This window comes from Rhinatrema bivittatum, chromosome 16 (genome assembly GCF_901001135.1).
Source record: "Rhinatrema bivittatum chromosome 16, aRhiBiv1.1, whole genome shotgun sequence".
NCBI classification, from domain to species: Eukaryota; Metazoa; Chordata; class Amphibia; order Gymnophiona; family Rhinatrematidae; genus Rhinatrema; species Rhinatrema bivittatum.
The window spans coordinates 31,369,495-31,386,029 of record NC_042630.1 but is presented as its reverse complement, the minus strand read 5'-3'; the positions used below and the strand labels follow the sequence as shown (position 1 = coordinate 31,386,029).

The 16,535-nt window shown below is 43.9% G+C and overlaps 2 protein-coding genes and 1 long non-coding RNA gene across 5 annotated transcripts in view; 1 reads left to right on the top strand and 2 right to left on the bottom strand.

Annotated features, from left to right (window-relative positions):
- Positions 1 to 1,152: 1,152 nt before the first annotated feature.
- On the bottom strand, positions 1,153 to 6,629 carry SF3B4 (splicing factor 3b subunit 4). Of its 2 annotated transcripts, none has more exons than XM_029581086.1 (6): positions 6,493 to 6,629; positions 5,795 to 5,923; positions 4,473 to 5,012; positions 3,119 to 3,307; positions 2,168 to 2,338; positions 1,153 to 1,665 (listed from the first exon to the last, which is right to left on the bottom strand). In XM_029581086.1, exons 1-6 carry the CDS (start codon positions 6,524 to 6,526, stop codon positions 1,478 to 1,480), a joined length of 1,251 nt encoding a protein of 416 aa, XP_029436946.1. In that variant the 5' UTR covers positions 6,527 to 6,629; the 3' UTR covers positions 1,153 to 1,477. The 2 variants fall into 2 exon arrangements, with proteins under 2 accessions (XP_029436946.1, XP_029436947.1); XM_029581087.1 differs by having other exon boundaries at positions 6,450 to 6,553.
- Positions 6,630 to 6,633: 4 nt separating this feature from the next.
- LOC115078272 lies at positions 6,634 to 10,546 on the top strand. The gene is made up of 3 exons (XR_003853106.1): positions 6,634 to 6,790; positions 6,915 to 6,980; positions 10,465 to 10,546. It is a non-coding gene; the product is annotated as an uncharacterized LOC115078272 (long non-coding RNA).
- The window catches only part of MTMR11 (myotubularin related protein 11), a 28,109-nt gene continuing 20,782 nt past the window's right edge, over positions 9,209 to 16,535 (bottom strand). Inside the window, exons 17-18 of one of the 2 annotated variants that reach the window (XR_003853105.1) lie at positions 13,840 to 16,527; positions 9,209 to 13,327 (exon numbers count right to left, since the gene is read on the bottom strand). Coding sequence is in view for 1 of the 2 variants with exons in the window: in XM_029581084.1 (XP_029436944.1) it covers positions 16,441 to 16,527 (87 nt within the window). In the remaining variant the exon portion in view is untranslated. Of the gene's footprint in view, positions 16,528 to 16,535 lie in introns of both variants that reach the window. The other variant, XM_029581084.1, reaches the window with a different exon arrangement.

Here is a 16,535-nt window from a genome sequence, read left to right as displayed (position 1 = left end):
GTTCCCATCAGTAAAATCCCCAAAAAACAGCCATCATGTTCCTTTCCAGAGATGCAACAGTCTAACTATTCCCAACAAAGGAGGCCAAAAACTGGAGCTAGCGTGTGGTTGTAGGACGATACAGGGCACCACGCGGGTGCAAGGGGAATTTTTAAAATTATTAAATTTGAATACAAAGTATTTTTTTTAACGCATCCAGTGTAATTCTTATTGTGCATTCATCTAAAACCGCAGAAATAGTGTTCCATTTCATACCGCTCAGCATTTTTTGCCTAAGGCAGCGCACTAATAGCTGTGCAGTCCGAACAAGCTAAGGAGATTTTGAACAAAAATTACTAACAGACCCAGGGGCTTAGTACAATGTGCATCTTGAACAGGGGGAAACAATTCTTTCATCGCTGTGAAGCAGCATTCCAAGTTTAAAAATAAATGTCTGTTGAAAATTTAATAGCACATTTCTAAATTTGTGAAACATGCTAATAACAGGAGGATGTAGCTATAATTAAAGATGCACACCATTTCCATCAAAAAAAGAACGTGCAGCAGTGGGGAGGATGAGGCCTAGGATTAGAGCAAGGGGGAGGCAATGGAATCACGCCAAGAGGTTGCCTTGTCTATTTTTATTTTTCGTTGATGGGGGGGTATGGAATAACCATGTGCGACTTACAGCACCTTCCTCGCCTCTGTCTGTGGTGCTGTTTTCATGGGGGTATTGGGAAGGCTCAACACACAGTACAAGCTTCCAAAGACACTGAGACTTCTCCTAAATCAGAACCAGGGCTCAAATGCATGAACAGAGCTGCTGTCACTTCTTTCTACAGCACCTGTCTAAGGCATTACACTTCCATGTGAACTGTCAAAGAGTGTGAAAGACTGGGCCTCCTGACCCTGTCCAATTAGCAGCTCTGCAGGTGTGATGGCACTGAATGGGCTGGGAGGAGCTGCTGCTATGCCTGCCTGAACAGAGCTTAAATGATCAATTACCACTATTATGCAGGCCCTGCCAGCTCGTGGTACACATTTACCGTGGACACTGGAATACTCACCAGACTGTGGCCAGGACTAACCAATGAAAACACAAGACAAATCTTCCCCTACACCTTCAGTGGTGGTTTTTTGTTGTTGTTTTTTAACTAACAGGAAAAGCAGATATTTTTCAAAGAGGAACAATGCAATGGCTTTATTTGTGTTCAGCTAAACTTTGCTGTATTTACATACAAGAACTTTTTTACTAAAACCCTTTCTGATCTCATAGCAGGTACTTGATAGCAAACACCAACTCTCTGGGAGAACAAGATACATTACCTGCATTTCTCAAGGAATTCTTTTGTATGTTTAAGGCAAAACCCACCCAAACATTCTACTGTTCTCTCCAGTCTTTTCATAGGAATGTGAACCTTCGTCCATACAAAAAGAATTAAAAACTAGACGAACACGGAGCACGGAAAGTCTTTCACTGCAGAGAGCTTGGGCCCTGTTACTGCGGCATAGGTCCTCGCATGGGGCCCCGGAGAGGTGCGGGCATCCTCTGGGCAGGGCGAGGTGGCAGGGGGAGGCCTCGCTGGTACCCGTACGGTGGAAGCCTCGGTGGTCCATTGTAGCCGTGGGGGGGCAGGAGCGGGGGAGGCCCCCGCATCCCAGGGTGCGGCATGTGACCCGGTGGTCCTGCGGGGAGAGTAGGAAAAGGTTAGCTGAAGCAGTCGGTTTAATTCTGTTTGTATATACCGATTTATGGTGGACATTTTTACCCCAGTAATAAACCACCTTCTCAGCCGGCCCTGATAGGCAATCAGAGGTTATCTAAAGTTGAAAACAGTGAACTAAAAACATTTTTGACACCGAGCTTTGGCATTATCTTTTACTATCAGCTTCCTGCAAGGTTTATTGCTTTGTACCTTTCCTGTAATCGAGAGGCGGTCACCACCAGTCTCCACCTGGACTGTTCTCACAAAACGGAGCAAGTGAGAGTGATGACAGAACACAAACCATTTCACTAGACCCGTTGCCCAAGAGCAGCTTGGTCGCTTTGCTGCTGGTACCGCTCTCCTTCCTGGCTGACACCTCATCTTTCCCTCCAAAAAAGAGGGGGGGGGGGGGGGGGATGTGAGGGCTGCTTCAGTACGCATCGCCATCATGTGGCAGCTGGAATGTGCATGGAGCTACTTACCCATGGGCGTTCCAAACGGAGCTCTTGGTGGCATGCCCATGGGCGGAGGGCCAGGATGTGGCATCCCGGGAAGCGGACGTGGTGCAACTTGCCCACCTGCTCCGGGAGGTCCTGGATGATGCAGGCCCATACCAGGGGGGCCATGATGTGGAACAGACATCGGTGGCATTCCTGTGAAAACATTGTAAATACAAAAGAGCACTTTGTGTTATCCTCAATTCATAACTAAGGCTCTGGGGACACAATGAACTGAAAGTGAAAGAAAAGTCCATAAACCATTAATGTGGATTTGGGGAAATCCACTGCTTATTCCCTGAGTTAAGCAACATGGAATCTATCAACTTTTCAGGACCCTGCCAGGTACTTGTGAACTGGGTTGGCCACTGTTGGAAACAGGATACTGGGCTTGATGAATCTTTGCTCTGACCCAGCATGGCATATTCTTATGTTCTTAAGTCAATTGCAATGTCACAAAAGTCAACCTGATAAAAGAGTGATTACTTTACACTAGACACTGATGAAAACCACAAACCCTGGAAGGGATGAAGCAGAGCTGGACTGCCTTGAGTTGCCTTGTAAGGTAACCGACCACATCAAAACCCAGGAGTCCTGGGGAGAGGGTGAGGGTAAGCAATACAAGGGCCTGAGTCAGCACAGATTGTTATCTGTGACCAAAAAAAAAAAAAATATACAAGAGAAAGCTTTTAACTAAGAAGGTTTTAAATTACGGACCTAGCTGTTCCTGCCTTGTGTTACCAAAGATGATTACACCAATCAAATTTCAACTCAGATCCACCGAGGCAAGGAGTGCTCACACTTCCTAGAGGGAGCTTACCTAACCATTACTTTTACAGCTGTCAGCTAGTCAACTAAAAAAAGGCAGTGGACAAAGTATTTTTTTTCTTTTCACAGTATTAAATGCTTATCTGCAGAAGGCCAGAGCATGCTTACCTGGGTGCATGCCTCCAGGTGGGAAGTGGTGAGGTACTGATGGGTGTCCCCCTCCCCCAGCACCCGCCTGGGGAGGTCCTGGAGCTCCAGAGACTGGAGGCATTGGTGGGGGTGGTATTGCAGGAGGCATTCCTGGGGGCATGGTTCCAGGTGGCGGCCCAGGAGGAAAGGATCCATGTGACGGTACACCTGAAGGGAGAAGAAACTAAATATGAACAGAGGCTCTGAAATGCACAACATCAAGGCCTAGTCCGTTGCTCCTAACAGTAGATGACAGCAGAAAAAGACCAAACCACCAATTTATCCATATCTACACTGAAAAGATATATCCCAGCTGTCAGATGGAGTGCGTGATGACTTGTAAGATAATTGTCCTTGTGTAGGACAAGTTTCTTGTACTCTGCCATCTTCGATAGATGGGCATATAAGATCTCCCTTAGGTTCATACCAAGCACCCCTCCCTTCCCATGTCTAACACAAAACATCTAAATGGCCAGTAATATTTGTATAGCTGTTGCTCTGACCTCCTAGTTCCCCTGCATAACCTGCCAGATGGACCCAGCTATGTGAGTTCCTGACTTTCTGCTAGGACTTCTATTTTTTAATTTATTTGCAGCTACATAGTTGCTTGCATTTCTGCTACAGCTCCTATAATTTCATATTTAACCATTTTTCCATTAATTTTGGCAGCCCCAACACTCATTGAATTGTCTGAGTTCAGTGCTTTATACATATACTACTAGGCTGAGTTTCTCTCTCTTCACCTCTGTGCTTATCCCATACTTTAAAGTCTCTTACTGATTTATCTTTAACCATCCACTCTAGGGGAGAGTGTTCCACTCAATACATTAACCTTTCCGTAAAAAAAAATATTTCCTGCCCTTGCTCCTGAGACTGTCCCCTTGGAGCCTGTTATGATGCTTGGTTGCAGAACTTCTCTTCATTGAAAGGGACTCACTCACGGGACTCACTCACAGTATTAAAATGTTCCCATCACATGTCCCCTGTTTCTCCTCTTCTTTCAGGTATACAGATTTAGGCCCTTAAGTTTCATCTCCTACCATCTGGATAACCCTATATCTGTCCAAAGGTTCAGAGTGAGGTCTCACCAATGACCCGTACAATGGGTCTAACATTCTGTATGTATAGATTTTTCCATTTAGTCAATAACCCCAGCAGAAAATAAAAGTATGGCTCACACACTATTCACAGCTGTATATGCCTTCAGCATTTTATAAATAACAGTTACTGCCCTACAACTGTACTGTGTCCATTCATGGCATATTATGAATAATCATCATCACTCTGCAACTGTACACTGGTAGTGCTTTAGGGAAAAAAGTTGTTTGCTCACCTTGAGGAATGCCAGGTCCCAGCGCTGTAACAATGGGGGTTGGAGCCGATGGAGGAGGTGGGGCATCCGCAAAGAGCTGATGTGGCCGGTCTGCCTGCGACAAGGGATGCTGTGCGGCCAGCAGCCGCTCTGCCGCTGAGCCATGCCGCTCCCCTTTGGAGTCCTTTTTAAAGGCGTAAGACACTGTGATGGGCCTGTTGCACAAGTACTGTCCATTCATGGCCTCAATGGCAGCATCTGAGGCATCGAAGCTGGCGAAGTTGATGAATGCATAGCCCTTTGAGTTGCCTGTGTCCGGGTCACGCATGATTTTAGGGGTCTGAAGGATGACACCGAAGGCACTGAATGTGTCGTACAGCAGCTTCTCATCAATCTCAGGATCTAAGTTCCCAATGAAGATGTTTGCACCCACGTCCAAATTCTTGTTGTGAGCCGAGGCCTTGTTCACCCGAATAGGCTTCCCATACAGTTTGATCATATTCATAATTTTTATAGCATAGTCTGCATCCTCTTCACTAAGAAACTCCACAAACCCATAACCTGTTGAAGGATAAAACCACAGTACAGTAAGTAGTAAAGGGGGCTGGCATGTTAATAGTGCCACACAAAATAGTTCTGCTAATCTTAACAGTGGCTGTGTGTCACATGCAGAAGGGACCAGAGTTCAGTTCTCACTTGGGTTTTTCACACTCCATTTTGGCCAGGGTTGGAGCTGCTTTGGAGGCAGAGTTAACTCTGGGGAGGAAGCAGGGATTCTTCATTATCCTTCCCTTTAATAAAGTTTCCATTCATTTACTATTCACCCCGACCAATTAACTGCCTATAGTTTTTCATCCTTTTCCCTATTATTACTTTAATGAAGAGGGAAAAACATCTGCTCTTCTCCAGTTCAGTTGAATCATTCCTTTTGCCAAAGATCAAGTAAATACATCGACCAGCAGAACTTGAGTGCCCTTAATATCCATCTGGTCCCATAACTTTACCCATTTGTGAGTTACCTAGTTCCATGCAAGTGCTCTGTTCTATAAATGATGTATCTACACTACTACCATGTGTACCCTTGCCAACTATCTATGGCTCGACCCCAATCACTTCTTCACTGAATAAAAGCATTTATTTAGCATTTCAAATGAAATATCTCACGGTAGGCTTAGTGCAAACTATACCCACTTGCACTCCTTAAACACATCCCAAGCACAGTAAAAACAAATACCAGTGATGTAGAAGAGCTTTGAGTCTCAGATAGCTTGAGTCCAGCAAATGCACATTTCACAAACACCCCCTCTGCTGGATCTTAGGAAGTATGGGGTGCAGAGCCTTACCTTGGTGCTGGCCTGTCACCCTGTCTTTGGGCATGTGCGTATTGACCACGGGCCCTGCCTGGAGAAACAGCTCCCATAGCAGCGGTTCGCTCACCTTCTCATCCAGTCCTCCCACGTACACAGTGGCATCTACAAGAAAAACAAAGTCAGCCGATTTTTACTCCAGAATGCCGATCTTGTTAAAGCAGCCAATTTTCTAAAGCATTTTTCAGACATGCATAGTGGGGCTAGGGAATGTCATTAAACAATCAAAATGCATTGAAATTGAGCTTTTCTTTAGCAGAGACAAACAAGTTGTTCTCCACTTAAGGCTCTCTTCCTCCCACAGCACCTGCTCATTTTAAGACTAAATTTCCCAATACTGTAGTCTTCAGTAGAGTTTATAAAGAACCCTTAGGGCAGATCTGGATGGATACCGGGCCTCCTAGAGTGTGTAAATTAACTGGGTGCACACAAATCTGACAGAACATGCACAAGGCCAGAGCCGCCTGACCAGGGCGCGAGGGAAGGGGTATCTTCTCCAGGGGTGCGACAAAACTCCCCCAAATTCCCCTCCCCCCCCAACGAGTTACTTGTTTTGGGGGCCTAGAGCACTAACAAGACCCCGGATGTTGAAACAAAAAAGAAAACTCCATTTTGGGGGAAGTCAATTTACCCCCACACCCCGATTTGGTGTCGTAACCGGTCCTACCGCTCACCCTGATTCCGCTCCGAAATCGGACCGGCCGCCATTGCTAACGTGCTCCGGACGTCTCCAGGAAGTGCCCCCGTGACCTCACGTCCGCCGAGCGCGCGCTATGGCTCAGGAGAGCGGAGCAGTCGCACCACCGCCATCTTGGGTGCGCTTCGCCGTTCAGTCAGCTTCGGGTGTTGAAGGCGTTTGGAGGAGGGAAAAACGCCGCAGATTGAGGGCTTTGAAGTGACGTTGGCGGCGGCCATCTTTGATAGGGGCTAAACAAAGCCTGGTTGAAAATCAACTATAACTTTAGGGAATAGGTATGCGGGAAGGGAAACATAAATCTTTTTCAGAGTAAAGACATTTGGGAACTGCTGGTTAAGATATCAGTTTCGAAAGGGGTTAGACTCAGGCTTAATATCAGAAAATGTTTTTTTTCCACAGCAAGAGTGGTGGAAGTTGGTGCAGGGAACACCCACTCTCGGGCTGCTCAGCTGAGCTGCTACACAGGTATTATTTCAAGTTTAATAAATTATAATAAATAAAAAGTGAGGCTTCTGTGTTGGATAGTATCAAAAGCTTTGTTGAAATTATTTTGTAAAGTAAAATAAATACATGAAATCCAAATAAATAACATGCAGCACCCCCTTTGCCTAATGACAATGAAATCAATGAATCAGATTGGTTTGACCCAATCCTCTTTATTACTACTTGTATGAAAAGGGACCACATCCACCCTTCTCCAGGGTATGCGATTTCGCCAGAGATTTTAAGAAATTATGGGAGTCATTTATCAAAATGTGTTAGGGCGTTATTGCAGGCGTTAGGGCCCTAATGCCTACTGTAATGCATGTGCTAAACACTGCATCACAAAATGGTTTGCAAATTTGAAGATGTATTTAAGTGGGACGAGTTCGGATGGAGTTAATGGAAATGAGGGCTGGTTAAAGTTGCGTCCTCCCGCACACTATCCTGGGATTTAATGTCAGAAATAACCATACCTTTTTTCTGGGCATGGAGAGAGGGGAATGGAGAGAGAGTGGAGGCCCACTGATTTATTTTTTTTTAAACCACTCTAAGAAGGGGCACTAATAACTTGGGTTGAAGTTTGTGGGGTCGGATGGATTTTAGGGGGCAGTTTAACATGCACAGTCATACATACAAACAGCACAGTTACCATCCGTGAAGATTTTATTAAATTGGAGGGATGAAAAGTGAAAGAAGAGTAGATTTGTACCATGTTCTCTCTATTTAGCTTCATTGCAGCAAGGTAGAGAGAACAAAGTACAAATCTACTCTTTCACCTTTCATCCCTCCAAATCACATAAAATCTTCACTGATGGTAAACTGTGCTGTTTGTACGTATGATTGTGCATGTTAAACTGCCCCCTAAAACCCAACAGACTCCACAAACCTCACCTCAAGTTACTAGTGCCCTCCCCTCTTACAGTGGTATAGTTAACTTTTTTGTGACTCTCTCTCTCTCTCAGCAGCAGACCAACGGGAGCTATTTTTGCTATAGTTATAGCAGTTTGATGAATCTAGGCCTATGTGAGCTATTTTGGCAGCAATAAAATTATACCTTTCCAAGGTTTTCACATCTCGTAGTGGAGATAAAATTCATGCTGTAGGATGTTAGACAAGGGAGGAGAGGGGCACTGGGGCTGAACTAAATGAAGGATCTTGCATATTTAACTGTCAGGCCGATACAGTACAGTGCGCTCTGGTGGAGTGCACTGTTAATGCACGTTTTCGACGTGCTAGCTTTACCCCTTATTCAGTAAGGGATAATAGCACGTCCAACCTCCCCCCCCCCCCCCCCCCCCCGAAACTAATAGTGCCCGAACATGCAAATGCATGTTGATGGCCCTATTAGGTATTCCCGCGCGATTCAGTAAGTAAAATGTGCAGCCAAGCCGCACATTTTACTTTCAGAAATTAGCGCCTACCCAAAGGTAGGCGTTCATGTCTGCCGGCACCGGGAAAGTGCACAGAAAAGCAGTAAAAACTGCTTTTCTGTACACCCTCCGACTTAATATCATGGCGATATTAAGTCGGAGGTCCCAAAAGTTAAAAATAATTAAAAATTAAAAAAAAAATTGAAATCAGCCGGTGTCCGGTTTCTGAACCCGTGGCTGTCAACGGGTTTGAGAACCAACGCCGGCAACATTGAGCGTCTGCTGTCAAATTCGCTGACAGCCGCCGCTCCAGTTAAAAAAGAGGGGCTAGGGACGCGCTAGTGTCCCTAGCCCCTCTTTTTACTGCAGGCCCTCATTTGCATGCGGACTGATACTAAATCGCGCGCACAGGAGAGTGGCCTGTGCGTGTTCCGGGAGAGCAGGTGCTCGCCCGCTATCCTGTGACTTTTACTGTATTGGCCCGCAAGAGGGTGGCCTATCAAGGAGGAAAACAATAGAAGCTGTCTTGGCTTGGGTGTGATGTCATAGACTACAGGCAGGAATGCTGTGGCTGACAGCTGGGATGTATTCTTGATGGTGTGGACAGAAATAACTGAGCAGACTGGATAGGCCAGTTGGACCTTTTTCCTGAAATTTTACTATGTTACTTCTTGACATGGAAGTCCTTGGTCAATTTAAGAATCAGAATGAGCAGTAATCACTGTAGCTTAAACATAAAATCCTCTAGTGATGCCTTTGTTATTCACCTTTCCAAAAGAATGGCTTCAGATGCTGCTCCACGTTCAGATTTCATGGTTAAAGATGCACCAGGCGAGAATGCACCATGTTTAAAAAGACTGCATTTTAATAGGTACTTAAATAGAAACATTACTACAAAAATATACACATTCGGAACACATTGAACACATTCTAATCCCATGGCAAAGCATGCATCATATTACAGAGAAGTAGGTCACACTCAGCAAAGTACCTTTTATTCCCAAGCCATCAGCGCTGGCCCAGAATAGAGTGATACACAAAAAAAAGAGAAAAAAATCACCCACTAGAACATTTAAACAAACAATGTTATTGTGGAAAAACTGCTTAATTTCTTCTCAATTTAATATAAGAAATGGTGGGCAATGGTTGTTTCATACTTACACAATCTATGGTACTGACCAGGATACCTTGTTTTTGAAATTGTAATCATTAATTTACCATAAAAATTCAATCCTCTATGGTGAATTCCCCTATAGGCAATATAAACAAACAATCGGGATTCAATATTTTATGCCGAAAATCTGATGTCTGGTACTGTTTTAAATGGGTAATAACTGCTTTTGGTTAGAACTCAAGGGAAAGACATGCTTATAGCAAGTACTTTTTTTAAATTATTTTCTTAAGCAAATAAAATCGAATTAAATAATGTAACTTGTTCTTCAAAGCCTTCTGAGGTACTTGTCCTGAATTAAGAACCCCTCCTGCTGTGAATCTTTCATAAAACCTATGTTGCTTGCTTGCTGTCGTTATTTATCAAAACAATCCTTGTTGGAACACATGCCCGCCCGACACTGGCAGAGTTTCGACACGTTGCGTCTGCGTCAGGGGCTGGAGAGTTGTGATGGCATCTCAACATCTTCTAACCACTGACTTGCCATTATTAATTTACCATCAACTACCTTATTTAAACATTGCAGTACAACAAAAACATAGTTATACATTTTTTTAAAGAAACCTTTTTTTTTTTTTTTGCACTTAAAATTGACTGTCAAAGACTTATCGAGTTCACTAGTCGCCACTCCGGAACTGATTTCCAATAACATTGCTACACCCAACATTACACTCTGTATTCTTATAATGATCCTAAGTCACACGCTGGCTTTATGTTGACAAATCTTGTAAAACTACTTATCTTAATGTTCCCAATATGGCCAAGCTTCGGAACTAGTCCTTCCTCAGGATCAAAAATGAAAAAATATTCTTACTCCTGTCTTTTGAAAAACATGTAGCGCAGGGCATTTAAATGTTCTAGTGGGTGATTTTTCTCTCTTTGTGTCTCATTTTGCTGAGTGGAGATTGTTTATATTTTGGTGCAGAATAGAATGAAGCATGTGGCACTCCACCCTCTGAGGCTTCTTCGGCAGAGTATGCAGCGGAGTCTCCAAGAATATTAAAGGCAAGTCATTACAATGTAAACCCTTTCTCCCCAAGCCCGCCTTCCCCCCCCCCCCCCCAAAAAAAGAGGTCTGCCAGAGCTGTCTTAACCCTGGGCCCAAACCAGATTTCTATACCTCATTATACTGCTTTCAGAAATGTGTAATATTAGGAATTCTTTTATAGGCATGGCCCTTATAGAAAGCCATAAATGGTTTATAATGTCAAATTTGACCTGTTCACTATACTGCTGTGGCCAATAGCACAGGACCAGAATCACCATTAAATAATGTTTAATTGTAAGTCATAGTTGTGCCCCCGTGATGATGCTGAAAGGAAAGCCTGGGGAGTCATCAGAGCTACGTTATCTTGACTTCCAAGCCTCAAGCAGCAACTTGGATGTCACTTTCCTTATTCTCAGTCTGTTGAGGGGTGGGGCGGAGGGAGGGGGCAGGATATTTGTCAGTCAGATCACCAAGTTCAGTGCATCCCAGGACTACTAGATGGTAGAAGAATGAGTCAGGGATGGACCATTTTATACACATCCTCTGATCTTCCACCACATGTCACTGTCCGAGAAAGGATACTGGGTTATAAAGACTTGATCTGATTTCAGTATAGCAGCTGTCCTTGTAGACTGGAAGCTTAGCATGATTGAATCTTGGGGCATGCTGCTTGGGATGAAATCACAAAATAGGCTGTGGAGTATTTGATTTCCTCTCCCTGCAGAGTATCCAGTACTGTTGACACTGAATGCTAACAGCTGCTTAACTATTTCAGTATGGAAATGCTTTGTGTAATCTGCCAACTATAGCAGTTATGTGTTTAATCTTTTCTAACTGCAGTGTATCTGAAGATGCTTTGATGCCTTAATGATTGCTTTTTGTAATATTAATATTTTTGTTATTAAGTGTATTTTTTATTTAAAACAATGTTTTGGCATACTATCATGTGCAGCGGATCCTGTAGTCCCAGGTTCATGACCCTTATAATGGGGATTCTGGTGACTTCAGTGGTGGACAGAAACAGTCTCTGGTACAGAGGATTTCAGCAGTCCCTCAGGACAAGCTGTTTTACTACTAAGTGCTTTTGAAATAAAGAGGATGGATACAACTGGCCTTCAAAACTGTTTTTTTGGCTAAAACTTGGGCTGTCATCCATATCATCTTAGGTAGGGTGACTCTATGGCCATCTCCAAGAGGACAGGCTGAGTCGGGCTCTGAGCTTGAGCCTGAAATCAAAACTCCATCTTCCTGTACACAGTGGGGGTAAAACCAGGACTGATTTAGCCATCTGTCAACCCTCATCATGGGTGGGGCCCAGCTCTCAAACTTTACATTGCCACTTTTCCACCAGCAGTAGGTTCCTTGCTGCTGTTAATGCATTTTTTTATTTTTTTTAAACTTCAGTAATTTACACAAATGCCACATGGACCGATTGTACCTTCATCTAGTTTCTTTAGAGACAAATATAAAGATTTATTCAGCACGCTCGATGCAGACTTTTTGTATTAAATACTTGAAAAGTTACACAAAACGGGACCTGCTAAATCTTTCAAAAAACCAAAATACTGTGCAAAACACTTTATAAAAAAAAAAAGGCAAGCTGCAGATGTCAAGAAAAGGCAGCCTGATACCCCCAAATGTCAGAACGTATATAGAAAAAATGTCTGGTATTAAAAAAAATACATTGAATAAAAAAAACCACAGATTACAAATTCTTTCCTATAGGGAGTAACTAATTGGGCCCTTTCATGGAGGCCACCTTTTGAGCCAGTGGCTTCACTTTATGATAGGTAGCAATTTGTATTCTGCATGTGGCACAAAGTAATTTTTATTCTCCTATTCATAGGATGCAGACCACCAAACGCATAATTCTGCATCGTAAGTAGGTGATGAGACCTGGCTTTTGAAGGCAGACTTTTGTCCGGACCTTTTTTAACATTTTTAAACACATATCCCAGTGGGATTTGCAGTTTTTGAGTCTTCCATTTGAAATCAACCACAATTAAGTACCAGAATACATCAAAGTGAGGAAGGGGGTGAAAGAAAACCAGGACTGGATTACAGTTTTCCTCCAGGAACTGGGTAGCACCAGACTTCCGGTATTCTAATTGGAAAGCCAACTCCAGCCCATCAATGATCCTTGGACACAGCTCTGCCCTATTATTTATTTTGGAGGGAATATTAAAAAAAAAAGAAAAGTTTCCTGCTGCAGCGGATTCCTTCCTGTCCTCATTCGACAGTGCACTCATGACCTTGACACTAGGAAATGTCACATGGGGCAGGAAAATCGGCTAAAAGAACATCAGCTGTCAAAGTGTGCAGACTCAGTTATAGAAATGTGCACAGGGTAAAATAGAAGAAAAATCCACACTTGTTGCTTCATTAGACAAGATGCAGAAAAATTTAAAATGATAATAGGTGGGGGGTGATGTATGGGTAGGAATAGTGGTCCCTAGAACAGCTATTTTCAGGATAAAGAGGGCTAAGATTTAAAAAAATACACTTTTGAAATGACTCCTATATGTTGCCTTCCAATGACTTATAAGGAAAAATCTTCTAAAATCTAATTCTTTTCTTCCTCCAGCCGTGCTTCTTGCCTGGGAGGGGTTCCACTGCTCTGCTACATGTAGAGTTTTTTTTTCAGCTGAGGATTTTAACCTCACACATCCTGTTTCAGAGCGTAGCACCTAGTTAAAGAAGCAGCTCTCCTGGAAGAGTGAGTAGGAGGTCCCCCTCTCGCCCCATTGCTCATCCTTCCCCACTGAGTTCAGTTGCTGGAGACCTTGCATCTTGGAATCAGCTACAATAAAAAGGAATTTTGCCTTATAATCCTACCAGCCTCAGATTTGGGACGCCAAAAGTGCTTTAGCTAGGCAGAATGGTAAAAATTAATATCAAAATAATAAATATTTGTATTCTTTCAAAAAAAGATTGTTTACTCTGTTTGCAGCACAGTAATCGTTGACTGCAACTTGTTACATTAGCGAATGTGGAAAGTGCTGATCTGGCAGGTAATCGTTTACCACCAGTGGCCTTTAATCCAGCATCCCTTACCCCATAATTAACTTTTCCACACGTAGGTCAGATTGATAACAGAATGCCACTAAATTGATTTCCAAGGCTAGCTAAGCCCAGCTTCAAAATCCTTGCTGGAGGTCTAGTTAACGTTGGGCTGAGGGGGACAGGATGGCCGCGAGCCAGTAGACTCTGCGCGGCTGAGCACTCCTTATTTGCTTAGGTTCCTGCTCAGATCTGACATGGCACTGAAGAGAAAGGGGAAAATTAGGGTATTTCCCACCGAACCCTCTTTACCTCCTGGCCAGCAGTCAGTTGTTAACTTCACGTCTCCTGTGGACCCCCAGAATCTCAGCGGTGAGCTCCCTGATGCGAGGGATCGTCCGTGCTTCCTGGGGACGAGGTTTCCCTCAGCCCTCAAGAACAGGGTCTTCCTCCGGCTGATGGACGCCGCCAAAACGCTAGGAAGTATACTTTTGCCGGCGTCCGTGCGGGTGGGAGCCGAGGATATTGCCGCGTCTTTTATCATTGCACCGTCCATGGCTTCTGCTGGAATGGCAGTTGTTGGAACTGTTTCTTCCTCTGAAAGTTCTGGTCTGGTAGGAGGACAGGTTCATTCTCCTTTTGAGGCTGTTTCTTCTCCGGCGGATCCACTGTTGCAGGAGTCCCGTCAGATGCTTGTTAAGCCGGCGGTTATTGCTTTGGAATCTCTCTGGGAACTGATGGAGAATTTTGCCCAGATTTTGTCCTCTTCAGTATCTAAAGTGGACTTAGTTATTACTAAATTGGATCCTATGGTTGTGCAGCATGAAAGTTCCACCCAAGAGCATCCTAGGCAACTTGCAGCAGTTCAGGCGGTACAGTCTATCCCCATTCGGGATAATGGCGTTCTAGCCCGTAGGCTTGAATTGATGGAGACCTCTTCTCGTCGGCTTAATCTCAGATTTTTTAATTTTCCTAAGATTCTGGGTGAACTCTTGCTGGTTACATTAAGAAAATATTGTCACCAAGTTCTGGGTATTCCACCTGAAGAAGCTCCTCCCATAAATATGTTAACTTTTTTTTGCCGTCTTCTTCTCATGCTTCAGCAAATACTTCAGCTGGGAATCAATTTCCCCCTTTGAACCTTACAGAATTTTCTTGAGTCATCTGGTCCGGAAATAATAGACAGGGCTACTCTGCTTGTGTCTCTTGTCTCCGATTCGGATCTTTCCAAAGTCATGTCCCTGTACTTTCGGAATCTAAATTCGCCTTTTTATGCTCAAAATCTGTGTATTTTTCCTGCTATCTCTAGGCTTACCCAGGAAAAGTTTTTGAGCTCTCAGGAAAGATACGCTTGATTTTAGGAGCTTCTTTTATATTACGTTACCCATGTAAATGTTTCGTTGAGTTACGTTCAGAGATACTTTTGTTTTCTTTGCTCCTGAGCAGCTACGGTTCTTCCTTAACGCTAGGAAAATAATTACTTCTTCGCCAGTTCCGCCTGATCCTTGTTATTAGAGACCTTTATTTATGTATTGGGGGGGGGGGGGGGTCCTTATTCGCTACCAGCCATTCCTTGAGTTGCTTCATTGTTTACTCCCTGGAGTTACTTCCCCTCCTTTCTGTTTCTTTTCTATTAGGGGATGATGATAATGATGTCATGTGTTTTGTTTCCAGCATGTTTCATCAGATGTAACTGCAATGTATTTATCTTGCATTGATTGCTTCTTTTCCTTTTTTGCTATTATCCTCATATTGATTTTACAAAGATTTATGATGTTTTGTATATTTAAAATTGCATAAATAAAAAGTAAAAAAAAAAAAAAAAAAAGTTGTGCGAATATTGCAGAGACTCCAACAAACCCCTCCCCCCCCAAAAAAAACCTAGGAGACTTAGAGGATGGGTACATAGTGATGGGTACTTGTACTGCCTGTACCCCAAACACTGCATAAAAGGGATGGCACAGGTCAGAAACTTGAGTTAAGCAGCATCATGAGCTGGCCGTGTCCCAAGGCTACTGCAGAACACCGTGCTGTGCGCTAGTTGTAGACTGCGTAAGAGAATTGGCCTCCTTGTCTCCAAGCCTTGGTGCCAGGGATGATGCAACTCACTTTTTGGGGAGCAAGTGGGAAAAAAAATGTAGAGGCTGGATGCTTCTGCTGCATCCACAGCTTTCCCTGGATCCAGAGAAATGTCAGCGGAATACTCAGCTTCCTCTTCCTTGCCGAAACTGCTGGTGAAAGTTAGGTCACAGGGACGTAAGGGGATTATATATATATAAACCAACACTTATTTATCTACGCGATTAGCATTAGGGAATCAGCAGTGCAGGAGCAAGAAGAGATGGCATCCAACTTTTTTCTCCTCTCGAGACATAGGTGGCATGTGCAACGCCAACAGAAAATGAAGCCGTGTCAAAATCTGCTTAGTTGCATCCCACATCTCCTACTAGGCCACTGAAAACCTTCAAGTTTGGTGGTCACATAAACATCTGTGGATGAAAATTTGCATGTGGATGACTGTAGTCTTTCGCCAGCACAATCTTGACATCCCAATCTTCTCCCATACCGCGAGTGGGCCACAGAAGCCTCTTTGTAGAGAGTTGTGTGGAGAGTATGATCAGCAGATGATCAGAATACTGTGACACCTTGATTGCAGCTCATTCAGGATGGTCAGCATGTCCAGACCAGAATTCTCTTTTTCTTCAACCCATGAGCTAGTAGATTTCACAGGCCCTGGTCAGTGTGCATTATACTGATGGACAGCTCATGCACACAAGGCAGCTGGCATTTAGTCACTTTCATCTGCTGTTTTCAACAGGATGGCGGGAGGGGGCTCTTGGGGAGGGGTGGGGGAGGGGAGTCTTGATCTGCCCCCTGCTGATGCCTCCAATTCCCAGGAGTCACGGTGTGGCTTCAGGTGGTGTGCTGGTGACTCATCCTTTCCTGGAGCAACTTCAGTTCCTCAGCCAGACCAGCGATGGTTGAAGCAGAGACACCAACCTAGCAAA

What these genes read in the sequence shown, in the direction of transcription:
- SF3B4 (XM_029581086.1), bottom strand. Translation starts at nt 6,526, where the DNA reads ATGGCGGCCGGTCCGATTTCGGAGCGGAATCAGG. An exon ending in ACCTGGAGGCATGCACCCAG is followed by an intron (nt 2,339 to 3,118) that starts GTAAGCATGCTC and finishes ATGTTTTCACAG; the next exon opens with GAATGCCACCGATGTCTGTT. An exon ending in TCCGTTTGGAACGCCCATGG is followed by an intron (nt 1,666 to 2,167) that starts GTAAGTAGCTCC and finishes CTCTCCCCGCAG; the next exon opens with GACCACCGGGTCACATGCCG.